At 33.5% G+C, this 22882-nt stretch overlaps 1 protein-coding gene, 1 long non-coding RNA gene and 1 pseudogene across 15 annotated transcripts in view; 2 read left to right on the top strand and 1 right to left on the bottom strand.

Moving 5' to 3' along the window:
- LOC145297068 (protein FAM110B-like) overlaps positions 1-12323 on the top strand; it is a 202555-nt gene extending 190232 nt beyond the window's left edge. For all 13 annotated transcript variants that reach the window (XM_080143312.1, XM_080143318.1, XM_080143316.1 and 10 more), the window contains one exon: positions 10723-12323. In XM_080143312.1, the coding sequence (XP_079999438.1) occupies positions 10723-11539 (817 nt within the window). In that variant the 3' untranslated portion in view covers positions 11540-12323. The remainder of the gene's footprint in view (positions 1-10722) is intronic.
- On the bottom strand, positions 285-19691 carry LOC145297194 (uncharacterized). Of its 2 annotated transcripts, XR_013870112.1 has the most exons (4): positions 17406-19691; positions 15593-16391; positions 8756-8887; positions 285-1560 (listed from the first exon to the last, which is right to left on the bottom strand). It is a non-coding gene; the product is annotated as an uncharacterized LOC145297194 (long non-coding RNA). The 2 variants fall into 2 exon arrangements; XR_013870113.1 differs by lacking the exons at positions 15593-16391; positions 17406-19691 and adding an exon at positions 14333-15575 and having other exon boundaries at positions 332-1560.
- On the top strand, positions 10281-10499 carry LOC145243031 (U2 spliceosomal RNA; annotated as a pseudogene).
- Positions 19692-22882: the final 3191 nt, after the last annotated feature.

A 22882-nucleotide genomic window follows, 5' to 3' on the forward strand; every position in this document is an offset into this window, starting at 1 on the left:
TTGGGGCTAAATGGTGTGTGTGTGGGGGGGGGTGATGGACTTAGTCATTTCTTTTTTTTGCATGGTGCAGAACTCAAATTTACGTATGTTAAGGCCTAAAACTGCACTGTTTGTTCATATTCACCAGGATTTGACATCGCCTGGCCACTTTTGGGGCTAAATGGAGAGGGGGATGCTGAACTTAGTCATTTTCTTTACGTCTAATGACGGGGGGGAGACCATGCATGCTTCACTTGTTTTTTGTTTTGGCTTTTTTTAACAGTAAATATTCTTTCTTTCCTTAAAATAATGGCCTATAAAATATTTCTCAAATCATTTAAGCAAATGTAAGTTTTTGCAATGTATTTATTTAAAATTGCACTGTTTTAGTTAATTAAACAGCAATTTGATTTCGGAACAATTAATTTTATTAAAATGGGTAAAGTCTGAATTGTTTAATTAAACGATATAAAATTAATTGCCAGTCTTTTGCTGATAGGACGGTCTCGTTTTTATTTTCAAATATGTGTGAATACTGATAACTGGGTCTATGACAACAGCATATTCTTTTCATTGTTTTGACTCTCGAGTATATATCCGTTGATATCTTATATGTTTTTAGATAGACTGATGTGGTTCTCGATTGATTAACTGTATCTATGCCGAATATGTACTCGAGCGTTAAAACAATGATAAGAATATTGTTGCCCTAATGATAATGTATGCACAAACATGAAATTCCTTAATGTTAGTGTATTATTATAGAGATAGAAAAACATTTTATTTAATGAATTTGCTGTGAATTAAAACATGAGAATTATTTTCCGAAAGTTACTAAGATTGTTTTCATTATTAACCTGCGTTGCTTGGGATTCAGTGAAATAATTTTAGTTTTTAATTTCTATTTGTTTGCACATTTTTAAACTCAAGGTAGACAATTCTTATTCTTTTATATATATATATTTATATATAGTTATCCACATACAGTACTGTTTCGTTGTATCACAGCTCATCAATGCAGTTAGACTAGCACCTTTCCCTAGCCAGGAATTGAACCTATAACCATCGCGTTGATAGTCAGCAGTTCTACTCATCGGCCCATGGGATCAGTGCTCATAAATGCTCTCAACAAATGTCCATTTAAATAAAAACTCGCCCACCGCTTTTACAATGCTCAAGATGTTTGCTTACAAACAAACAGCAAACCTCCTTTATAGCCGTTTAAGTATATTTAAACAAATGTTGTTGAAGACAACAGAAAGCTTTGATTAGACCTTTTTTTTTCCTTTTTCAATTTTTCTGATGACATTTTAGTGTGTGGATCGAAATAATTAGTATAAGTTCCATGTATAGTTCGAAGTTAGCCGTAGTGTTGCTTTTCTTGTTTCAAAGAAGACATCGTCAGGAAGGTTGTATGAATATTATTATGAGGACAGCTGGGAGTTTTTTTTATACATAGTAGCAGCAGTTTGAACTGTGAGTGCCCAGTGGAGGGAGAAAGAGAGGTGTCCAGTTCTGTGATCAGGGTCAGCTAGGGGGCGTCATCTATAAGTTCAAATGCCCCTTGGAAGAGTGCAGCTCCTATAACAACAATAAAACAAATAGTTACGTTAGTTACATAAAGACTACCTTGTCACATCGCCTTACCATGCATAATACAGAATCAAGTGCAATATTACAACATTTACAAAAAACAAAACTGCCCCTCTTCTGAAGTTAGAGAAATTCTTATCAGTGACGCACAAATAATACACCATGAAACCAACATCACGAGATTAAAAATACTTGAAACTATATACATTAAAATGCAAAAACCTACTCTTAATCAAATCACATTCTAATCCAGCAAAAACACACTCAAATGCCTGTCGTAACACCCCCTCCTCCACTCTCTACTTATCCAACTCTGACCACAGAACTGGACATTCTCTCTCTCTCCCACACTGGGCACTCACAGTTCGCACACATTCACTGTTGCTACTATATATATAAAAAAAACTCCCAGCCTTCCTCACAATAATATTCACACAGTCATCCTGACGATTTCTTTGAAAGACAAAAAGCAACACCGCAGCCAACTTCGAATTACACATGGAACTTATTTTTGAACCCTGTCTAATAGCGAGGGAGAGAGTAGTGGTAGATGCATGAGCCCATATGTCGTGACAATAATTTTTCAAGTTAAAATGAGTTAACCCCATTTTCTGATTTTTATTTTTAAGTGATTATTTAAAAAATGTTTCATAATAGCAGTCGTCTGGACCGGAATAAGCAATTCTTTAAATTGTAACTTAAGTAAATTATTTTACTAATAACATGGTAAAATAAATTAAAAATGTGGGAAACAAAGTTGGAATTGTCACTTGAAATGCTATTTTGTCCTAGAAAAAAATTAATTCTGAAAGGAATTCTGAAATCATGACAATAATTAAATAGAAATTATGTAAAAAAAAAAAATTTAAATAGAAAAAAATCCCACATTGAAATAAAAATCACACAATAAAATATGACAGTAGTCCAAATAATGCAAAACCTTCATCATTACATTTCTTTTATATATACATAATAAAAATGTGACAAACTATCATCCCTACTTGATGAACATATTTGTTCCATGGTCATCCCTATAACATTTGGAATATCTGGCTGGAGGTCAGTTTTACAGTCGAAAGAAATCTTTTTAGCTGCTAACAATTTATCGTCATTGTTCCTAGAAAGTTTCATTCTGAAAGGATTTTAACCATGGCCACGGTTAAATAGAAATTATGTAAAAATAAAATCCTACAATAAAATATGGATCTACCTTTGTTTAATTCAAAGTCGTCTCTTTTTATTTATAGGAATTTGTGAATAATTGTCAAATTAATCAATTAGTTCATTGTGGTTCTTATTATTTGGTATATAAAACATAAAAAAACATACTAATCTTACAGGGAAATTTCTATACATAATTTTTAACTGTTAATCTTATAAACTTCACATTGCCACCAGTAAAAGACCCTAGTTGTGTGATTGCTTGGCCTGTTATAGGGATGTCTTTGCATTCATTGGTAGCATTAGGAAAGCTATGCTCAAATACATCTTGTTTGTTATAGGGATGGCTTTGCATGTGTCCCAAATAACAAAAAGAAATAGTTTTGTGTAAATATTTGGTTGTAAATCTAAATAATGAATGTCAACTTAATTAGTCATGACACTCAACTTTCTCTTCTAACGCCCCCCCCCCCCCATTTCCTATTTATTGTAAACTTTCAACCAAAACAAAATGAAAACAAAAACAAAACTTCTACCAGTGTAAATGATCGGTGAAATGACAAATAAAATTTGCTAATATTCAAGATTGTCTTTCTTTTTTTTTTTTTTTTTTCTTTTTTTTTTCTTTTTTTTTTTTTTTTGGTGGGAGGGGATCAGGTGACAGATAAGTTAATTTTATTATCTATAAAAGGAACTCTGTGTGAGAGAGAGAGAGAGTTCATTCCCTATGGGCTCGAAAACGGCTGGGCAGATTTTTATGAAATTTCACACAAAGGTACTTTATGTGCTTAGCAGTGTTCTTAGATAAGTTTTGTCTCAGAATGTCTTCGATAAGCATCGATAATCGATAATCAAAATAATCCAATGAAAAAAGGAACAGACTTGTTCATGACAAGTACATTGGAGAAGTTTTATTACCACACAAGCCAAAAGGCCCGACATAAAATCAACAGTAGGTTCTTTGATATGACAGGGGTGCATTTGAAATTAATGTTTATGTTTAGAGCATAATTGAAGCATGATACTTAAATTTTCCATTTTAAACTTAAATTTAAGCCATTATATATAAATAATTTTATAAAATCAGCAGTAGGTTCTCTACAGTGCAATGTAGATTACATTGTACATTGTGGATTAAGTCATTGTGGGAAGACATGAAGCTTCCTCCTGCTGCACCGTGGTAAATCCCCAATGAGAGCAGGCAATTAATTGATTTCATTGAAAAATAGGCCAATTCACCGATTTCGATGACAATAAAAATATGGAAGTTTGAAACTTTCATTGATCATCATTCAATTCCAGACAACGTCGGGTCTCCCTGCTCGGTTTTTTTTTTTTTTTTTTAATGTTTTAATTCAATAACATTTCTTTACCTCTTGTTGTTTATCTACACATAAAAGCAATTTCATAATATACATCACTAATCATAATAATATGCGTTATCTCTATTTTAAAAATTGTTTATTTATAATTCATAATCATATATGAGAGAGAGAGAGGGGAAATGTCATCTATTTTTTTATTTTACCTGCGACATTTTTGAACAGAAAGCACTCTACATAAATGCTAATTGAGAATAATTTTATATAACTAATGTGATACTCTCAAATGGGGAGCAATATATATATATATATAATTAGTGATGGGACAGTGTCAATATTTCTACCGATCTTCATACAATTACTGATTCCGTACTAAATTGCCGATTCCGATTCTTCATAAATTTCTAAATATGTAACTATAAAAAATATTTTGTTCCAATAACCGTAAAAAACCTCTTAAATGTGCATATATTTTCTCAAATGTAAAAACGCGCTTGTGAGGTGGGATGATCTATAGATCTTAGTTTTATTGGAAGTTAAAATCAATAAATATTTATTATTTCATTATTCATTACGAACAGTGGAAGATTTTTCTTAAACCCAAATCAAATAACAAAAGATAATTAAAGGAATCGTTTTTGGCACCAGAAAATAGACACAAATTTTTCCAATTCCGATACCCCAGAAAGTTCCGATTTTTCCAGTTCCTGATTCCAATTAATTGCCCCAACACTAATCTATATATATAAAAGCGAAAATGTGTGTATGTATGTATGTACACTTTTCCTCGATGTCCACAAAAGGCTTCTTTCAGAGAAGCGTTTGCTCGGTTCACAACTTAAAACTTTATATATCATCTATAAATTGTAATATCGCAGAGTTACCCACGGAGCTCGCCTGTCTATTTAATTTTAATGACTTTCAAACGTTAATTATTCGACATTTCCCGCATCGGCACGCGTTACATTCGGTTTTCGGTATAAACAAAAAGCGAAACTCTACTCTAATCACAGGCCGAAAGCCAGTTGTCTCAAGAGAGCTAAGTAACGTTTGTTCAATGTCGCTTTCATTTCGCTCCTCCTAATAAACAGGGAGCGGGTTTTTAAAAACAAACAAACCGATTTATTGACATCATTAAAAACTGTCCCGCACAAAATGCTAACTGCTGAATACCTATCGCAGTCACGTCAATCAAAAACGCGCACCTGTTTTTTTTTTAAACACTTTACTATTTTCCAACTGCGCGTCGTGAAGGCTTCATTTTTTTTTTTTTTTTTCACGGGCACCTGGGGTTTTTTTTTCACATTTTCGGGGTTTTTTCACATACCCCAAAAAACACCCGGGCAACGCCGGGTACTCCTCGCTAGTATATATATAAAATACAAAGATGACATAACAAAATGAAAAAATAATTGCAACTTCTCTCCCAATTGTCAGATTTTGTAACTATGTCCATATTTTCAAGTTGATAAATGTTTTTTTTTCTTCTGAAGAGTTAAAGGTGGAATAAATTCAAGAATTGACATAATAATTACATGAATGATTCTGTGCTACGAAACAGGTGCTGTCAAAAACTGCATGTCAAACATACTTAAAGAAATAAACGGAAAGATAGTCAACATCTTGGAATTTTGAATATCGACTTTTGTCATTTGTTTGTATATGCTCTGTAATTACATTGAGCTTCATAAATTAAAGGATTGGTATAAATAAAAGGTGAAATATAACTGGAAAAAAACATATTTCCACAGAAATATATATATATATATATATATATATATATATATAAGGTTGGTGCAAAAATAATGTTGTTTTCAGACATGAAGTTGAATTTCAAAGAATTACATTATTTTTGCACCAACCTAATATATTAAATATAATTAATCATGGATATGTGTTTCATCATTCTATGATTTATCATCATGGCTGAACCTAATGAGATTCAAAACCAAGACTCCAGAGTCCACATGATTCAAATAGATGCAAAGAAGTAAAAGCTATCTAACTCCTACCACTGACCATTTTTGCAAGCAAGAATGGTGCAAAGGTTCAGAAAAAGAGATAAACCACCGGCAACATGTTCCTGAAATCAGTAAAAGTCAGTTTAACAAAATATACAGAAACTTTTGGGGACCGTTAAAGCATGACGCAGCGAAAATGTTTGCTTTTGAATCCTGAGGTGACGATCAATAATTTGTACCGGAATTAGTTGCCCAACTGTTCTCATCCTGGATGTTAATCTTCTTAATGTTTCTGTCAATTTGACCTCTGACCATCTTCGTGTGCATCTTTATCGAGTTCTTGGAATATGTATAGAATTGCAAACATTTTCGTATTTTATTTAATCCAACTCAACTCGCTCTTGTTTCAGCCATCTATGATCGGATTGAAGTCTTAAATAATTGTATTGTTAGCATCGTCTGTGCTGAGAACTGAACCATCAACCTTCAGAAGACTCACCTGAAGAAGGTCAGAGGTTATATTGACTAAAAAGTTGTAAGAATAACACCCAAGATGAGAACAGTAGTTCGAATAATCTAAATAATGCAAAACATTTGATGATCGTCATCATCATCATCATCATCATCATCATCATCATCATCATCATCAAGTATTTATCTTTCTCTCTATCCTTGAATGACTTTTTATTTATTATAGGGGTTTGTGAATATGTTTGAACATATCTGTTGATTCACTTGTTTTTCTTCTTCAATGTTATTTCATCAGCTGTAATTGTTTAGTTTTTAAATGCACAAGTCGTACAAAAGATACTAATGCAGACTATGGGATTGGGGAAGCTGAGTTCAAATTGTATGGCATCTATTCATAATCATCTCTGTAACAGCTATTCTTAGTCTTAAATAATTCGTAATTGTATTGTTAGCATCACCTGTACTGAGAACTGAACCATCAACCTTCAGAAGACTCACCTGAAGAAGGTCCGAGCTTATATTGACTAAAAAGTTGTAAGAATAATATTCAAAGTGAGAACAGTAGTTCGAATAATCCAAATAATGCAAAACATTTGATGATGATGATGATCATCATCATCATCTTTCTTTTATATGTACGTAATAAAAAAGCCACAAACTATCATCCCAACCTGATAAACACATTTGTCCCAGATAACAAAATAATTGTTCCTGTGTAAATATTGGGTTGTAAACCCAAGCAACAAATGTCAACTTAATTAGCCATGACACTCAACTCTCTTTTTCTCCCAACGCCATTTTCCATTTCACATTTATTGTAAGCTCCCAACCAAAGCAAAACAAAAACAAAACTTCCACCAGTGTAAATGGTCTGTGAAATGGCAAATAAATTTAGACAATATTCAAGGTTGTCATTCTTTTTTTTTTTCTTTTTCTGTGATCACGTGACAAATAAGTAAATTGTTGAAAATCACTAATGCACAAGTATTCAACTCTTTTTTTTTCCTTTCACCAAATTCGACTTTTCCTTTTTTTTTTGTATCAAAGAGTTGAATACTTGTTCATTAGTGATTTTTTTTTCTTTATTGTTTAGAGTTTTATCAAAATGTTTTTTATTCCTTCTATTTTAATGTATTTAGCAACCTTTAAAGCTGTAATATTGAATCGGTTTAGAAAGTAGGGCATTTCCTTACAATCATACAGTCTTTTATGATAGACATCTTCTGGTGTTTCAATAACCTAAGCATTGCAATGACATTTTCTTTTCTTTCTCTACAGGGTTTGATTATATTTCTGTGAGCATAATACACAAAATTTCATAAAAAGATTTCACAAAAATTTTTTTTTCCTTTTATTAAGCCACTATTAATTATTATTATTATAATTATTATTATTATTAATTATAATTATTATTAGTTAATAATTATTATTAATTAATTAAGCCATTATTAAAACCGTTAGCAATAGACAGAGGTCACTAAACTAATTAGAGAATGCATAAAACTTTGGAATATCACGATAGTTAAGACAGTACAGAACTCAAAAATTTGTGCAGCGATACATGTTCATCTACACAATTCTGAGGCAGCACGTTCAGGATTGCAGAGCACATTGTGAAAGGAGATCGCGGGTACATTGAGAAAACACCAGTGTGATTATGCAGAGGGTCTAATGTGAAAGTATATCGTCGCAGGCTTGGTCTGTTCAGCCGTAGCACAGTGGTATTTAAGCATTGCAGTGGGGCAAGAACCATGTCGTGTAGGCGACAAAAGCAACTTTTACATTCTGACAACAAATGTGGCACAAGGCCAAATTGGGTAAGGTGAGGTGGATGTCGGGAGTCATTCTTTTGCTCTATCTCTTAAACTAGTTCCAGTCACCACAATACCGTATTTGCACTATAAGCAAGCCTACTTAATGTTGTCCCTAGGTTTTGACGTTTTTTGTTTACAACGAATATATGTACAATTTTAATTCCATCAGTTGGAGGGGGGGGGTGCTTAAAAAAAAAAAATCAGTATTATTTACAGTAAAACAAAATAAAATGCTAAGTCGTTAGTAGGGTTAGGACAACAGCATATTCTTTTCATTGTTTTGACTCGCGAGTATATATCAGTTGTTATTTTATATGCTTTTATATTGAGTGATATGGTTCTCTGTTGATTAACTGTGTCTAGCTGTGTTGGATATATAACTCGAGAGTCAAAAGAATGAAAAGAATATGCTGTTGTCAAATCAAATTGATCAGGAAAGAAATGAGCTGCTTACTGTTTTCTAGGGTAAGTTCCTAGGTGAAGATAGGGTTTACGTGGGATGAGGGGGCTAGAACAGGGTGTCTTCCAAGATAGTTGCCAGGTCTGGTGCAAACAAAGCAAATATAGTGACTGGGAATCTCGGAATCTAGAAGTAATAAAACAAAAACATGTTTCATTTGATCCAATTTCTTCAGAGTAAATTTTTACTTTAACTGCAATTCAACACTCGCCATTAAAATGGTGTTTTTGGGTATGCTGAAAATGAATATCACATTAAAATTTGAGGCAGACAAGTAGTTTTTTGGATACTAGAACATTTTGGTGTTCTTAAGATGAGGAGGAGAGAAGTGCTTTGTAACATGCATGCACATTAGTATTTTTCAGTCAGAGAAAAATATGGCCGCTAGTGAAAACATAATGAATTATATTGGATAATAAAGATTCTAATATTCAGAAAACTACTGGTCTATCCCAAATTTGAATGTGGGCCTCAAATGATTAGATTTTTTATGGACTGTTCTTTTATAGACTTTAGCCGGTTAAAATAGTTTTTAAGGGGTTAAAATTGAAATAATCGTTATACATTTTGTACATTCATTTTAGTTTATTTTTAATTTTAATCAGTTCATATGCGTGTCATGTTGGTACAGTGGTAACGTTACCAGCTTTGAATGCTGCAGTTTTGCTCCGTTTAATGTCTAGCTGTATGCTAGAATATATGAAATCTGGACAAATTAAAATCGTATTTAAGCATATTTTACGACCGGACAAAGCCGGGCAACTCCCCCCCCCCCGTTTTATATATTTAAAAGTTAAAATAGGTTGTTTATTTGCTAATATTTTTTTATTTGCTAATATTTTTTATTTGCTATTTAGGACACAACCGCTCTCCCCTCCATTTAGAGGCTGCTCGTGAAACCCTGGTTCCTTTACAAACCAGAGTGAAACGAATGGTCTAGCATTTCAGATAGGGTGGGGAGGGCCTTACTAACCGAGTTCCCCCCCCCCCAAGTCCCTCTGACACAAATGAAATTTTATTAAGATTGTTATCTTTTTTGTATTTTTTGATATAAATAAAAAATGTTTTAAAATTGGGCTTAAGTAGGACCCCCTCCCACCACACACACATAAATACAAATTTAAAGGGGTAACCATGATAAAAGATGCTGGCCGAGAGAAAAATCATTTAAAATTTACAACAGAGACGAGATGGATCAACCAACCTCACCATCCCCCCTTCTTTTTGAGTTGGCCTTGTGCCTAAGTTTTTTGTTCATTTTCCCAATTGTATTTTTTTCCCTGTGAATAAAAAATTTAATATAAAGTGTAGTATCTGTTCCGGCAGATACTGCAAGCAAAGATCCTATGTGGGGGCGACCCCACATATAAGACCTTGGTCAATGTAGGGGCAACCCTTCATATCAATTGTCACTATCCAGCTCGCCTACTCCCCGGGGAGTTGGTCCCCATTTCCCTTTCACTCCTCACATTAAAAATCGCCCTTGTGCCTAATTTGCTCGGTGGGGGAGCAAATAAATACCCTTTTCTTGGCCTTTTGGCCAAGATCAAAGTGTAGTATCTGTATTACTACATGCTATACTTGTGATATAAAGTGGGGGATCACTTTTCTTTAGTAATTTAATGTAAAATGATCACCCACTTTACAACCAGTCTGGCTCAAAGCCATTCAAGTCATTCTCCAGATCATTCAAATTGTTTTTGAAGAATTCCACTTATTTTTTTTAAGCATTCAAGTCATTCTTAAGGTCATTCAATTCATCTTTAAGTTCATTAAAGTCATTCTAAGTCATTTACTTTTTATGTATTTAAGTCATTTCAGCCCATTTTTCGGTCATTTTAGTTTATCTTTAAGAATTTCATGTCAATCCTACATTCACGCATTCATTCATTACACGAGAGCATGCGACTAATGGCTACCGGCCTTGTTTTATTTGCTGATATTTTTTATTTATTTTGCAGGTTGTCTCACCCAGTGACAAGTCAGTCTATACGTACCAAATCTGAATATGATTTATCCGGGTTGAAAACATCCGATGAGTTCAGTCAGCCATCGTTTCCCACCTGCAGCAATCCATCACTTATGGACATTGATTGTTCCACTACTGAATCTGATGGTCAGCTCAACCAAAAGTCGGTAAATGGAGTGCTTAAACTGGACACTTGTATCAAACCCTCCACACAACAGGATGAAATGGGGTCAGCCATCCTTAGTAAATCTCAACCGATGACGTCCTCTATGATGGACCATCTGCAGAGTTTTCCCCTCCCACTGTCAGCTACAGTCGACGACATTGTAGATATGCTGCCAGAAAGAATTACCCAGCATTTTCAGAACCCACCATTGCAACGAAATTCTGACGGGGTGGTTCTCCGCCGTCAGAAGCGTCCCATTCACAGGTCACAGTCGGATGTGACCTACTTGCGCACGTCAGACATTCCCGGTATCGGATCTCGTTTATCCAGAGCTAGCGTCGAACTGGAAAAGTTCTTCAACGAAATGGGCATCGATCGAACGATACTCGACCCAATGCTCCGGCAACAGGAAGAGTCGGTGCAAAAGGATGCAGATTTTTTCGAAACCCTTAGCTCCCTAGATTCTCCAGACACTCGAAGTATCTGCAGCGGAATATCCCGAAGTGAGAAAGGGCAGTCCGATGCAGATATGCTGGATCGGCAGCAGAACTCTCCGCAGAACAATTCCATAGTGGAGCGAAATGCACGGATTATCAAATGGTTGTGCAATGTTAAAAAAGCCCGGTCGCAGTCTGCAAACTAATAAATTTTTTTTTTTTTTTTGTAAACATAAAGAAAAGAAAATCAGAAATTTAACGATTATGAAACTAAACTTGTTTGAGTTTACAAGAAAACTCGAAACTGCTTCATTCACATTTCTGTCACAAATAAAAAAAAACATGTCTACATTCTTCGTTTACCAGCTAGACACTGATTTGAATCAAGATTTATAAAAAAAAAAATTATTTAAAAAAGAAAATGGTAAAAAAAAAAAAGAAAAAAGAATAGACTTTCTTTTTCTTTGTATTGGTCCCAAACTCCACACAAGGACCACAATGATGGATATTTGCCTCCACTTGATCTCATCACGGACTTGGTCTGGATGAAGGCCGTTTTAACAGAAATCATTTTGTAAAGCATCTGCTAATCTCATCATCTTTCGTCTTGGCGACTTCAAATTTAAATTAAGGTTTTACAACAATGTCATCCGGCTTCAACACCAGTTCGAACCATCTGAACTCCTGTTCCTTCATCTTGTCCTTGATTGGTCAAAAAATAGACTGGTTTATTTAAACACTAGCAATCAGGAAGAAGAAATAAAAAAGAAATAAAAAAAAAAAAGATAAAGTCTTATGAAAATAAAATTAAAATCACATTCATAAATCTTTTTGCTGTAATAGAAGAAATAAGAAATCTGCACAATTTTATCAGGATAAAATTGAATTTGAAAATGTGTTCAAAGTAAGAAAAAATATGATTCATTGAATAACTAAAATAAAATTGACTTGGGGGTGAAATATAATTTTTTTTTTTTTTTTTTTTTTTTTTAATTTATGAAAAAAACAAATCTTTTTTTAACTTTTCTTTTTTGTCCAACTAACTGGAGAAATTTTTAATGTAAATTTTTTTCCTGGTGAAAAAAATTCAACTTTTATTTCATTTTCTTTTTTTTTTTTTTCTTCATCTCCCACAATGGGAAATCATGTTCAAAACATTTTTGTCTTTCTTCCGTTTCGTCTTTAACAAAAAAAAAAAAATCACCATTTATTTTTTTTTTGTTTGTTTTATGTCCAACATTTTGTGTTTGCTTGAAAAAAAAAATAAATTTAAATGAAAAAAAAAAAGTTTTGTTTTTTTTCATTCATTTTATTTAAGTTAATGTTACCTGGGTGCTAACATCACAACGCGAGGTGCAGCAGGTGTTAGTATGATTGCAAAAGTTAAGACTGGCTGTAATAAGTTTTTCTGCCATTACTAATGAGCAGAGTGTTACCAGAGGAAAGAGTTAATCAGGCATGTGTATGCAGTGTGATGATGTATGGAATGAAACCAGTGAATTTCAGTGAGAGTTGAAGATATGCGTTGCATGGAGAGTAGTGTTGGGACAATTAATCAAGAAAAATTATGATTATTTTTTCTGATGCCAAAAATGTTTCTTTTGTCAGTTTTTGTTTTTATTTAAAACTTAATTTTCCATTGCTGGTACTTATGATGAAATAATAAATATTTATTAATTTGGAATTAATACTAAAACAAAAATCTGTATATATCAATGTTAATATAACCACGTTATATAAGGATTTTATAAGCACATATTACATAGGTTTTTATGAGCACATATTACATGGGTTTTTATGAGCACATATTACATGGGTTTTTATGAGCACATATTACATTGGTTTTTATGAGCACATATTATATTGGTTTTTATATGCACATATTACATAGGTTTTTATGAGCACATATTACATAGGTTTTTATGGTAATCTAAAAAAAAAAAATATATACCTTAGGACTTCTATCCAGTCATGACTGACAGAACAAGAGTATGCTACTCCGGTGAAGTAAATAAAGGGTTCTGTTTGAAATTCCGTCCAAATTCCCGAGTTTGACAAGTTTGAAGCTCGGAGGTTTCATCGACCGAAAAGTTGTGAAAATAACATTGAATATGAAAACATAGTCCAATGAATCCAAATAATACAAATAATTTACCGAATTTCCATTACTAACGATTACTATATTGTCCAATTGACTACTGTACACTCTTAACCCTTATCCTCGAGTGGTCTCTGGGCCTTGATAAGTGGTTATGCCTATGTAAAAAAAAAAGAAAAAAAAAGATAAATCATCATCTCCAAAAAAATCACTAAAAATATACCTCTATACTTAAATATTTTAAGATTTAAAAAGAATCAGAATCTGGAATTTAGAATAGAATTAGTAATTATATCCGAATCGGGCGAGTGGGGGTTATTCGAATTGTCCTATGACAAATGGAGAAAAAATTATATGGAATGATACAATGCATATGTATGAATGAGAACTCAGGTGTGGATAAAGTATATCTGGATGGCAAAGCTGTTTAGGTTGTTCAGAATTTTTATTACTTGGGTGATACCATTGGAGTACAGGGTGAACGAGGTGTTTGTGTGATTGCAAGAGTTAAGAGTGGATGGGGTAAGCCAGGAGTAGCTCGGAAAACTTCTGTTGTTACTAATGTTCACCTTGTGGGAGAATCTATCAAGCACATGTATGATGATGTACGAAGTGAAACATGGCGAGTGAGGGTTGAAGACATGCGTTGCATGGAGAGAAATGATATGAGAATGATACAATGGATGTATGAATACAGCCTTGTGCGTTCATTACACCGGCCATGGTTGCCCCATTTGTTGGACCGATCCAAAGTTGTTGTTCAATCACAAAATAATAAATATTTATTTTAAACTACTAGTAAACCGAAAATCTATAGATCACCTCCACAAGTGTTTTTATATTTCTGAAATAAAAACCACAAGTTTATAAGTGGCATCTCTCTTCATGTTGTGCTACTTACCAAGGATCTTGGAGTGCCAAAGAATCTTGACAAAAGTGTGTTATGTACATGTGCGTTGCCTTTGGAAGAAAATAGGAGACAGAAAACGCAGTGTTTGAGTTTTTTTATATTATGTGCTGGAATTCACATGGTTAAAGTGAATTCCTTGAACATTTTTTTTTTTTTTTTTTTCATTTTTCTTTTGTTCTAACATTCTACCAAATTCCAGAAATTAATCCGCTATCACGTACATTCCAACCGAGAGATCTTTTTCAGATTCTAACTGTCCCTTTAAGTGCAATTGTTTGTGTGTCTCTCTCTTGCACTTGGTTCATCGGGTATATTTGCCAGGTAAGTTTCTGAGATTCTTTTTTATGAGTCTGGTTGCTCCTTTAATTACTGGAATGATAGAGATCTTCCTAAGATTCCAATTTCTTTTTATGTCATACATAAGACTTTGGTATTTTGTTATCTTTTCTCTCTCAACTCTGTTTATCCCAGCATCATTGCGGACACTAACTTCTAAAGTTTCTTCTTTCTGTTTTTTGTCCCATATCGCTATGTAAGGTTTAATGGCTCCGGTTTTTTTTAGGTACGTAGCTGTAGGAATTTATCAATTTTGTTGCGATCTGTAATTTATTTCTTCCCGCCTTTTGGCTTATCCGTCGACATCCGATATGTAACCCTTTTATTTCTTACTCACTAGAAATTCTTGCAATCATTTGTCGGCCAAAACAGATGGTGTTCCCTGTTAAGTAGAAAATTTTAAGAGACATTTTACAGAAGAGTGTTGCTTTATGCTAAGTGGAAACCATTATTTCTTCCATCATAGTGTTCCACTCATATGAGAATGTGTCTGTTTTGGAATTTCTGTCTCACTTGAAGATTCTTGATAAGGTACAGAAATGAATCAGTGTTACATATAGGGTTTCATTAAAAAAGTCTTAGTGAGTTTGTCTTGAGAGATATGCTTAGAAGGAGTCTTATTACAGTGAGGGATGTTGTAAGACTCAGAGAGAGATTTTTGTTGTAAGAGACTAGAGAGGGATGTTGTGAGACTCTTTAAGAGAGAGAGATGTTCTAAGAGACTTAGAGATATTTTCATGTTATGAGAGATTCTTATATATTAAAAATGTTCATTCCTTAATTGTGTTTATGGAAGCAGAAGGGGAAGAAAGCTCTTGGAGTGAAGGGATATTGTTCAGACTGTTCGGACATGATGATGTTGAGACGTGTATGTAAATACATATAACACAAATATATAATACAATTGGACTTTACCTTTTTTGGTAAGAATCATAAGACACAAGACGAGCGTTACAAAAAAACACTTGATGGTTTATTCTTCACATGGCCGTGTTCCATCACCAAGAATTCAAAGTCTCACATTTTTCCTTGAAGTGACGTCCCGCTTCCAGACGTCTGACTCCCCCTGAGTTTTCTCACTGACTGTTTTCTAACTAAAATTTTTCTCTATTCCTAGAACTTTCTATTTTCCGTGACGTCATACACATGTTAAAACATGTGCCTTCTTTCACGTGTCCTGGACATACGTGTCCAAAACTTTTCCTATTTCTACAAAAGGAATTTTAACCTATTTTTCCAATATGTTAAAAACATTATCTTACAAGCTGCATTCTTTCAATTTAAAATTTCATAACAAACTTGAGAGTTAACATTCTTCCTTGAAATATTTATCTATATTCTAAACAAATGTTTTGTTTTACATTTTGAAATTCTCACACGTAATCTATTTCTACACCTAGATTATGAGGTTCGAATTTCGCCTATGCCATTTCATTTTCATTTTAAACTAAATTCTCCATTTTTATACTTACATGAAAAGGGGACAGCCCTTATCATGTAACATCAGTAATTTGATTGTCTCCACCCTTTCTTCTTCTCTGCACTTTCTCTTTCAAAGATGTGATGTTGTTAGTCTCAGTCTTTTCTATAAATACTATTATGGCATGTGTTCTTCAGAGTTGTATGATCTATTACTTGCTTCCTTTGTTCCAGTTCGTTTGATTTGATGGTCTAGTGGTCTCCATCAGTTTGCTGTTTTGATACATCATTGTACCTATTTACTATGCCTCCCCACGGGACAGAGTTAGACACCAGGGTCGTTTTTTAACGTGGAGAAAAGGTACAAAAATAAAAATTGTCTCAGTCGTGAAGGATTTCTCCTCCACCGAAAGAGAACAAGAAAATGAAGTGCAGCATCTGAAGAACAGATGGTATTTATTTGCTCCCCCACCGAGCAAATTAGGCACAAGGCCAATTTTTAATGTGAGGAGTGAAGGGAGGGGGAAGGGAAAAAGGGGACCAGCTCCCGAGAGGTGGGAAATGGGAGCTGGTTAAAGGTCAGGCATGTGGGGTTGCCCCCACATCTGGTCTTTGCTAGTCATAGCTAGTCATAGCTTGCAGCACCTGCCGGAACAGATGGTATTTATTTGCTCCCCCACTGAGCAAATTAGGCACAAGGCCGTTTTTAATGTGAGGTAAAAACCAGCTCCCCTAAAAGTAGGCAAAAAGGGGGCACTCTGGTTACCAAAAATAATAATTGTCCCAGTATAGAGGGTTTCCCCTCCATTGACTGGTACAAATTATCTTAAGTGCAGCATCTGCCGGAACAGATGGTATTTATTTGCTCCCCCACCGAGCAAATTAGGCACAAGGCCGATTTTTAATGTGAGGAGTGAAGGGAGTGGGAAGGGAAAAAGGGGACCAGCTCCCGAGAGGTGGGAAATGGGAGCTGGTTAAAGGTCAGGCATGTGGGGTTGCCCCCACATCTGGTCTTTGCTAGTCATAGCTAGTCATAGCTTGCAGCATCTGCCGGAACAGATGGTATTTATTTGCTCCCCCACCGAGCAAATTAGGCACAAGGCCGATTTTTAAAGTGAGGAGTGAAGGGGAAATGGGGACCAACTCCCCGGGGAGTAGGGGAGCTGGATAGTGACAATTGGTATGAAGGGTTGCCCCTACATTGACCAAGGTCTTATATGTGGAGTTGCCCCCACATATGGTCTTTGCTTGCAGTATCTGCCGGAACAGATACTACACTTTGATCTTGTCCCGAAGGCCATTGTAATACAGCTTTTTACTTCAGCAGCTTCTTTCCAAGAACTGCAAGTTTGTGGAACTTTCTTTCTAGTCACTGTTTTCCTCCTACGTATAGTCTTGGCGTTTTCAAGACAAAAATCAATAGGCATCTCTTGTCTATGCGATAATTATCTTTCATTCTTTTTAGCTCCTTACATAAAGTGGTTTCATGTCTTGTCTGGAGTGATTTCCATCTATAAATATAAAAGCGAAAATGTATATATGTATGTACGCTTTTCCTCGATGTCCACAAAAGGCTTCTTTCAGAGAAGCGCTCGCTCGCTTCACAACTTCTTAAAACTTTTTATATCATCTATAAATTGTAATATCTCACACTTAACCACGGAGCTCGCCTGTCTATTTAATTTTATTGACTTTCAAACGTTAATTATTTCACATTTCCCGCATCGGCACGCGTTACATTCGGGTTTTCGGTATAAAAAAAAGCGAAACTCGACTCTAATCACCGGCCCAGAGCCAGTGGTCTCTAGAGAGCTAAGTAACATTTGTTTAATGTCGACTTCGTCATATCAGACGGTAGCTTTCATTTCGAGACGAGGGAGCGGGCTTTTAAAAACAAACAAACCGATTTATTGACCTCATTAAAAACTGTCCCGCACAAAATGCTAACTGCTGAATAGCTATCGCCGTCACGTCAATCAAAAACGCGCACCTGTTTTTTTTTTGTTTTTTTTTTCACACTTTAATATTTTCCAACTGCGCGTCGTCAAGGCTTCGTTTTTTTTACACGGGCACCTGTTTTTTTTTTTCACATTTCGGGTGTTTTTCACACACACCTACAAACACCTGGGCAATGCCGGGTACCCCTCGCTAATTAAAAATAAATAAAAAAATATAATCATCCTTACACTTTCTATCCATGCAGTCTGGTTGATATCAGCCAGGTTGCATTATTGCACTTTTTACACATTTTTCTTCAGTGGGATTTCCACACATCTTCTTCTTCATCATCTTCTTTTTCTTTGTTTTCTACGTTTTCTTCTTCATTTTCTTCTTCTTCTTCATCTCTTTCATCTTCTTCTTTGACTTCTTTTTCTTCTTCATTTTCTACGTTTTCTTCTTCATCTTCTTGTTCTCCATTTTCTTCATCTTTTTCTTCTCTTCATCTTCTTCATCTTTTTCATCTCCGTCTTCTTGTTATTATTCTTTGTCTTATTATTCTTCTTCGTCATTTTCTTTATTTTCTTCTTTGTATATCTTTGAAACATTTGGTCATACAAGAGTTTCCCACATTTTATGCAGTTCTTTGTGCAAAATCTTTCAATCTGCACTAGAAAGCAGACAAGGCAGTAATTGTATCGTATGGTCTTCCTCTTCACGTTCAGAAGGCTAGGTCCATTTTAGTAGCTTCATCTGGTCATAGCAACTTTGGATCTCCACATTCCTGTTCTCAGGAAGTTCAGTGTTTTCCAATGGAGCCAGGATGCTTCCGAATAGATCATACAACTCTGAAGAACACATGCCATAATAGTATTTATAGAAAAGACTGAGACTAGCAACATCACATCTTTGAAAGATAGAGCGTCAGAAAGGGTGATTACCATGTTAGGATCATTCTCTAGTCGTCTGATCCACACTTTATGGAGTTGATGTACATGGCTAAGATGCCAGGCGTGTAAGGCATCTGTAATACCAAGTTTTTGATGAAGCACAATTGATGGTATTCTTTCTTCCAATTTGCAGCCGTACATCCACCTACGTATTCATCTGAGGAGAAAATGGTCAAATGTTACTCCCATTCACATCTATTTTTATTATTGTCAAAGTTTAAAATTTTAATACATTGCATTAATTATAAAGTCAGGCATGTTTTTTTTTTTTTTTGAAACCGAAAAAACAACTGTCAAAATTGACAGCTTTAGTTTATAAGAAAATTTTTCCATGAAGCATAATCTGTACATTTTAATATATTTGTGACAAAAAAAAAAAATAGTAAAAATAATTTCGCTTTACCTCAACAAAGGTTTTGCATTCTGTGTGCTGTCTTTAGAAAAAAAGTACAGAAACATTGAAGATAATTTTTATAAACTTTGAACAATTTTTTATGCATACCTGTCCATTGCAACCAATCATAAACAACCTTATTTTTTATAGAAAAACTTTGTTTCTGAATTTTTGAGAAAATGATTGATAATTTGGTTCTTATGGAGTTGTTGTCTCCCGCATCTTACGTTCACTTTTTCTCGCTCACAGGACCCTATTCCGAATTCATAGCAGTGGGCTGACATAAGTGGATATTTCTTTTGTACCAAAACAGTCATTAATGTTTTTTTTTGTTTTGTTTTTTTTTGTTTTTTTTTTGTTGTTTTTTTTTGTTTTTTTTGTTGTTTTTTTTTTTTTGTTGTTATTTTTGTTTTTTGTTTTTGTTTTTTGTTGTTGTTTTTTTTTTTCAAATTTAATCTATTTCGAACAAACTGATATAAATTATTGCACGGTAAAAATAATTAAAACAAAAATCATTTTCCTTATTTCAAATTATTTAATCAAATAAAAATTCCATTTTTTACTTGATTACTAAATTTAAAAAGTTATTCTAGCAAATTATCTAATAATTTGACAAACCAAAAATATCGTAAAAACTGAATGTAACTTAAAAATTCTCTGGAAAACAAAATAGCTTTTTTAAATTTAGTAATCAAGTAAAAAAAAAAAAAAATGGAATTTATACTTGATTAGGAAATGATTTTAGTTTTAATTTAATTACTTTTATTGTGCAATCATTTTTATCGGTTTTTGAAATAGGTTGAACTTAAAAATAAAACCCAAAAAACATGTTAATGACCGTTTTAGTATTAAAAAAAAAAAAAGATCCACTGATTCCAGCCCATTGCTAGAATTTAACAATAGGGGCATGTGAGTGAAAAAAAAAAGTGAAAGTACAATCAGGGAGACAACAGCTACATGAGAACCGATAATTTGTCATTCTTAGATTATTTGAACAACTTTTCTCATCTTGAGTACTAGCATTTCAGCCCGGCGTTGCCCGGGTGTTTGGAGGTGTATGTTGAGCAAAAATAAAAAAAAAACAACAGTAAATTTTTTTAACTTTGACACCTATTATGACTTCTTAACATTTACTGTTTTGGGACCAAATTAAGTTAGATCCCTGCCCAAGGAACCTATATCTAAAATTTCAAGTGTTTAGACACAAAATTGTCGGAGGAGTTTGGTAAAGTTCTCAAAGGTCAAATCGTTGAACTTTAACCCCTTAACAGCCAAATTTCTGGCCGAAAACCGATCACAAAGATTTTCCCAAATCTCAGTACCCTGTATATCAAATTTCGAGTCTGTAGACTTAAAATTAACAGAATTATTGCGTAGGGAAATGTACACAGACACGTTCACTTTTATAGATATAGATTATTCTCGCAATGTTTTGGACGATGTAACCTCCGACCTTCTTCTTTTTGTCAAACTCAGCAATCTGCACGAAAATTTCAGACAGAACCCTTTATTTAATGCATGGAAGTCAATCAACCATGACCGGGTAGAAGTTTGAAGTAATTTGCAAACGTATTCTTAGTATCACTCACACTGAGGATTAAATGTTCAACCTCTAGAAGAGTGTCACGTGGAACTGAATTTTACTGAAGTACATTCGTTATGCTATGGGTCCTAGCGGAAAAAAGATTCCCAGGTTCAACAAGATATATCTGAAGAAGTTAAAAATATACAAATCGGCCAAAAGTTAAATATTTGTCCGACTGGTAACAGTTATTTGTTGTAATTTTTTCAGATGCTAAACATAAGCCAGCGAAACTTTCACATCAACTAATAAAACAACATTTTAAATTCCTTTTTTTTTCTTTTTTTTCTTTTTTTCTTTTTTTTTTTTTTTTAAACACGCCTTCTTGGAAACTCTACAAAATTTGGAAAAAAAAAACAAAAAAAAACTTATATATAAAAGTTCCAAAAGTGAAAAAGTACGAACGTTGATAGAAAATTAACTTTTCTTGCATTTGGTAACAGTTACATGTGATAAATTTTTTTATTTGTTTTTTACACCTGTGTTTTTCTTGTGAACTATCTTTTTATTTCGAAGAAAGCTATCTTATCGATACACATAAACTAAAATGGTGACTGATGTGATTGTTTAACTTTAACTATATTAGGGCTAAATTTGGAAATTTTCATTAAAAACAAAGTTATCTCCTTATTTTTATGTCAATTTCAACTAAAATCAACTACTTAATTGCCATGTCTCTATTAGTTAAATATTACTACATTATTAAATAAAACAAGAATTTTCAAGTTTTATCGAAAAACCCCTTCACCCTATTTGTTTGAGACACGTGAACTAAAAACCAACGAAAGTAACTCATAGTTTGGAATATTTCAAAAACTCCGGAATTGGCCTAAAATTTTCAGTTTTCAAAAAGTAATTACTCCCCCCCCCCCCCGTTACAATACGAACTCTTCTGTTTCTTTTTTTTTTTTTTTTTTTGTAGCAAAAGTTTAAATTTTTGCTAATTTTCTTTCAAAAATACTTTTATTAATAATTAATTTTGTACCTTATCACTTTTCGTAATTTTTATACGTTCGTTATTGTGACGTGACAATTAAGTAGATACCATTCATTTTACTTGAAATTCAATTTTTCGATTTTCGCTCTAATAACGGTGAAGTACCGAAATTACTTACTTTGCCACTAACCCTAAGTCCGAATGACAAGCCTTTCCCATCTTAAACTGTCGTAAAATCGTTCGCGATCAGCAAATCGCCTAAGTTAACCGAAGGTATGCGGTTATCTTGGCTATGACTTTGGCTTTTGTGTTTCGATAAGAAATAAAAATTCTGAAAAAAAAAAAAAAAATTGGTAGTGGTATGGCTTTTGATTGTTTTTTTTGTTTTGTTTTTTTTTCCTCTTCAAAATTTCTACCAGTACTAAAAATCCTGACAGTTTTCACGTGTAAAGTAAACGGGGTCGGTAGAAAATTTAATTTTACTGCATTTGCTATAATTTATCTGTTTTTTTTTGTTTGTTTTTTTTTATTGAATTATTATTTTTTACTTCTCGACTGTTAACTATTCTGTGCTTTAAGCAATTTAATATTTTTTTTTTTTTTTGTCAAGAAAATTTTATTTTGAAAGTGTCTTCTATGTTCTCTCCAAGATTGATTTGAATTTTATTGACGTCAGCTATTAATTCAAGGTTAGAGATTTTCTCTTATAGCAACTAATTAAAAAAAAAATGCCGGGGTGGAGGGTCTTTAGATTTGCAATTTTATATGCAGACATATCTACAGCACAAGAGAAACAAAATGAATAAGAAGTTAGAAAAGAGTTGGGTTTTTTTTAATGTCAAGTTATAGAGAAGATATTCTATGTAGGACATAAATTAAATGTAATGAACCTAAAGAAATGATTCTGCAAAAAATATTTTAAAAAAAGAAAAACCATTTTACTGTTTTTTTTGTTTTTGTTTTTTTTTATTTTATTATTTTTTCT

Source organism: Euprymna scolopes, chromosome 2 (assembly GCF_053919585.1).
Source record: "Euprymna scolopes isolate OS-2025 chromosome 2, ASM5391958v1, whole genome shotgun sequence".
Lineage (NCBI taxonomy): Eukaryota > Metazoa > Mollusca > Cephalopoda > Sepiida > Sepiolidae > Euprymna > Euprymna scolopes.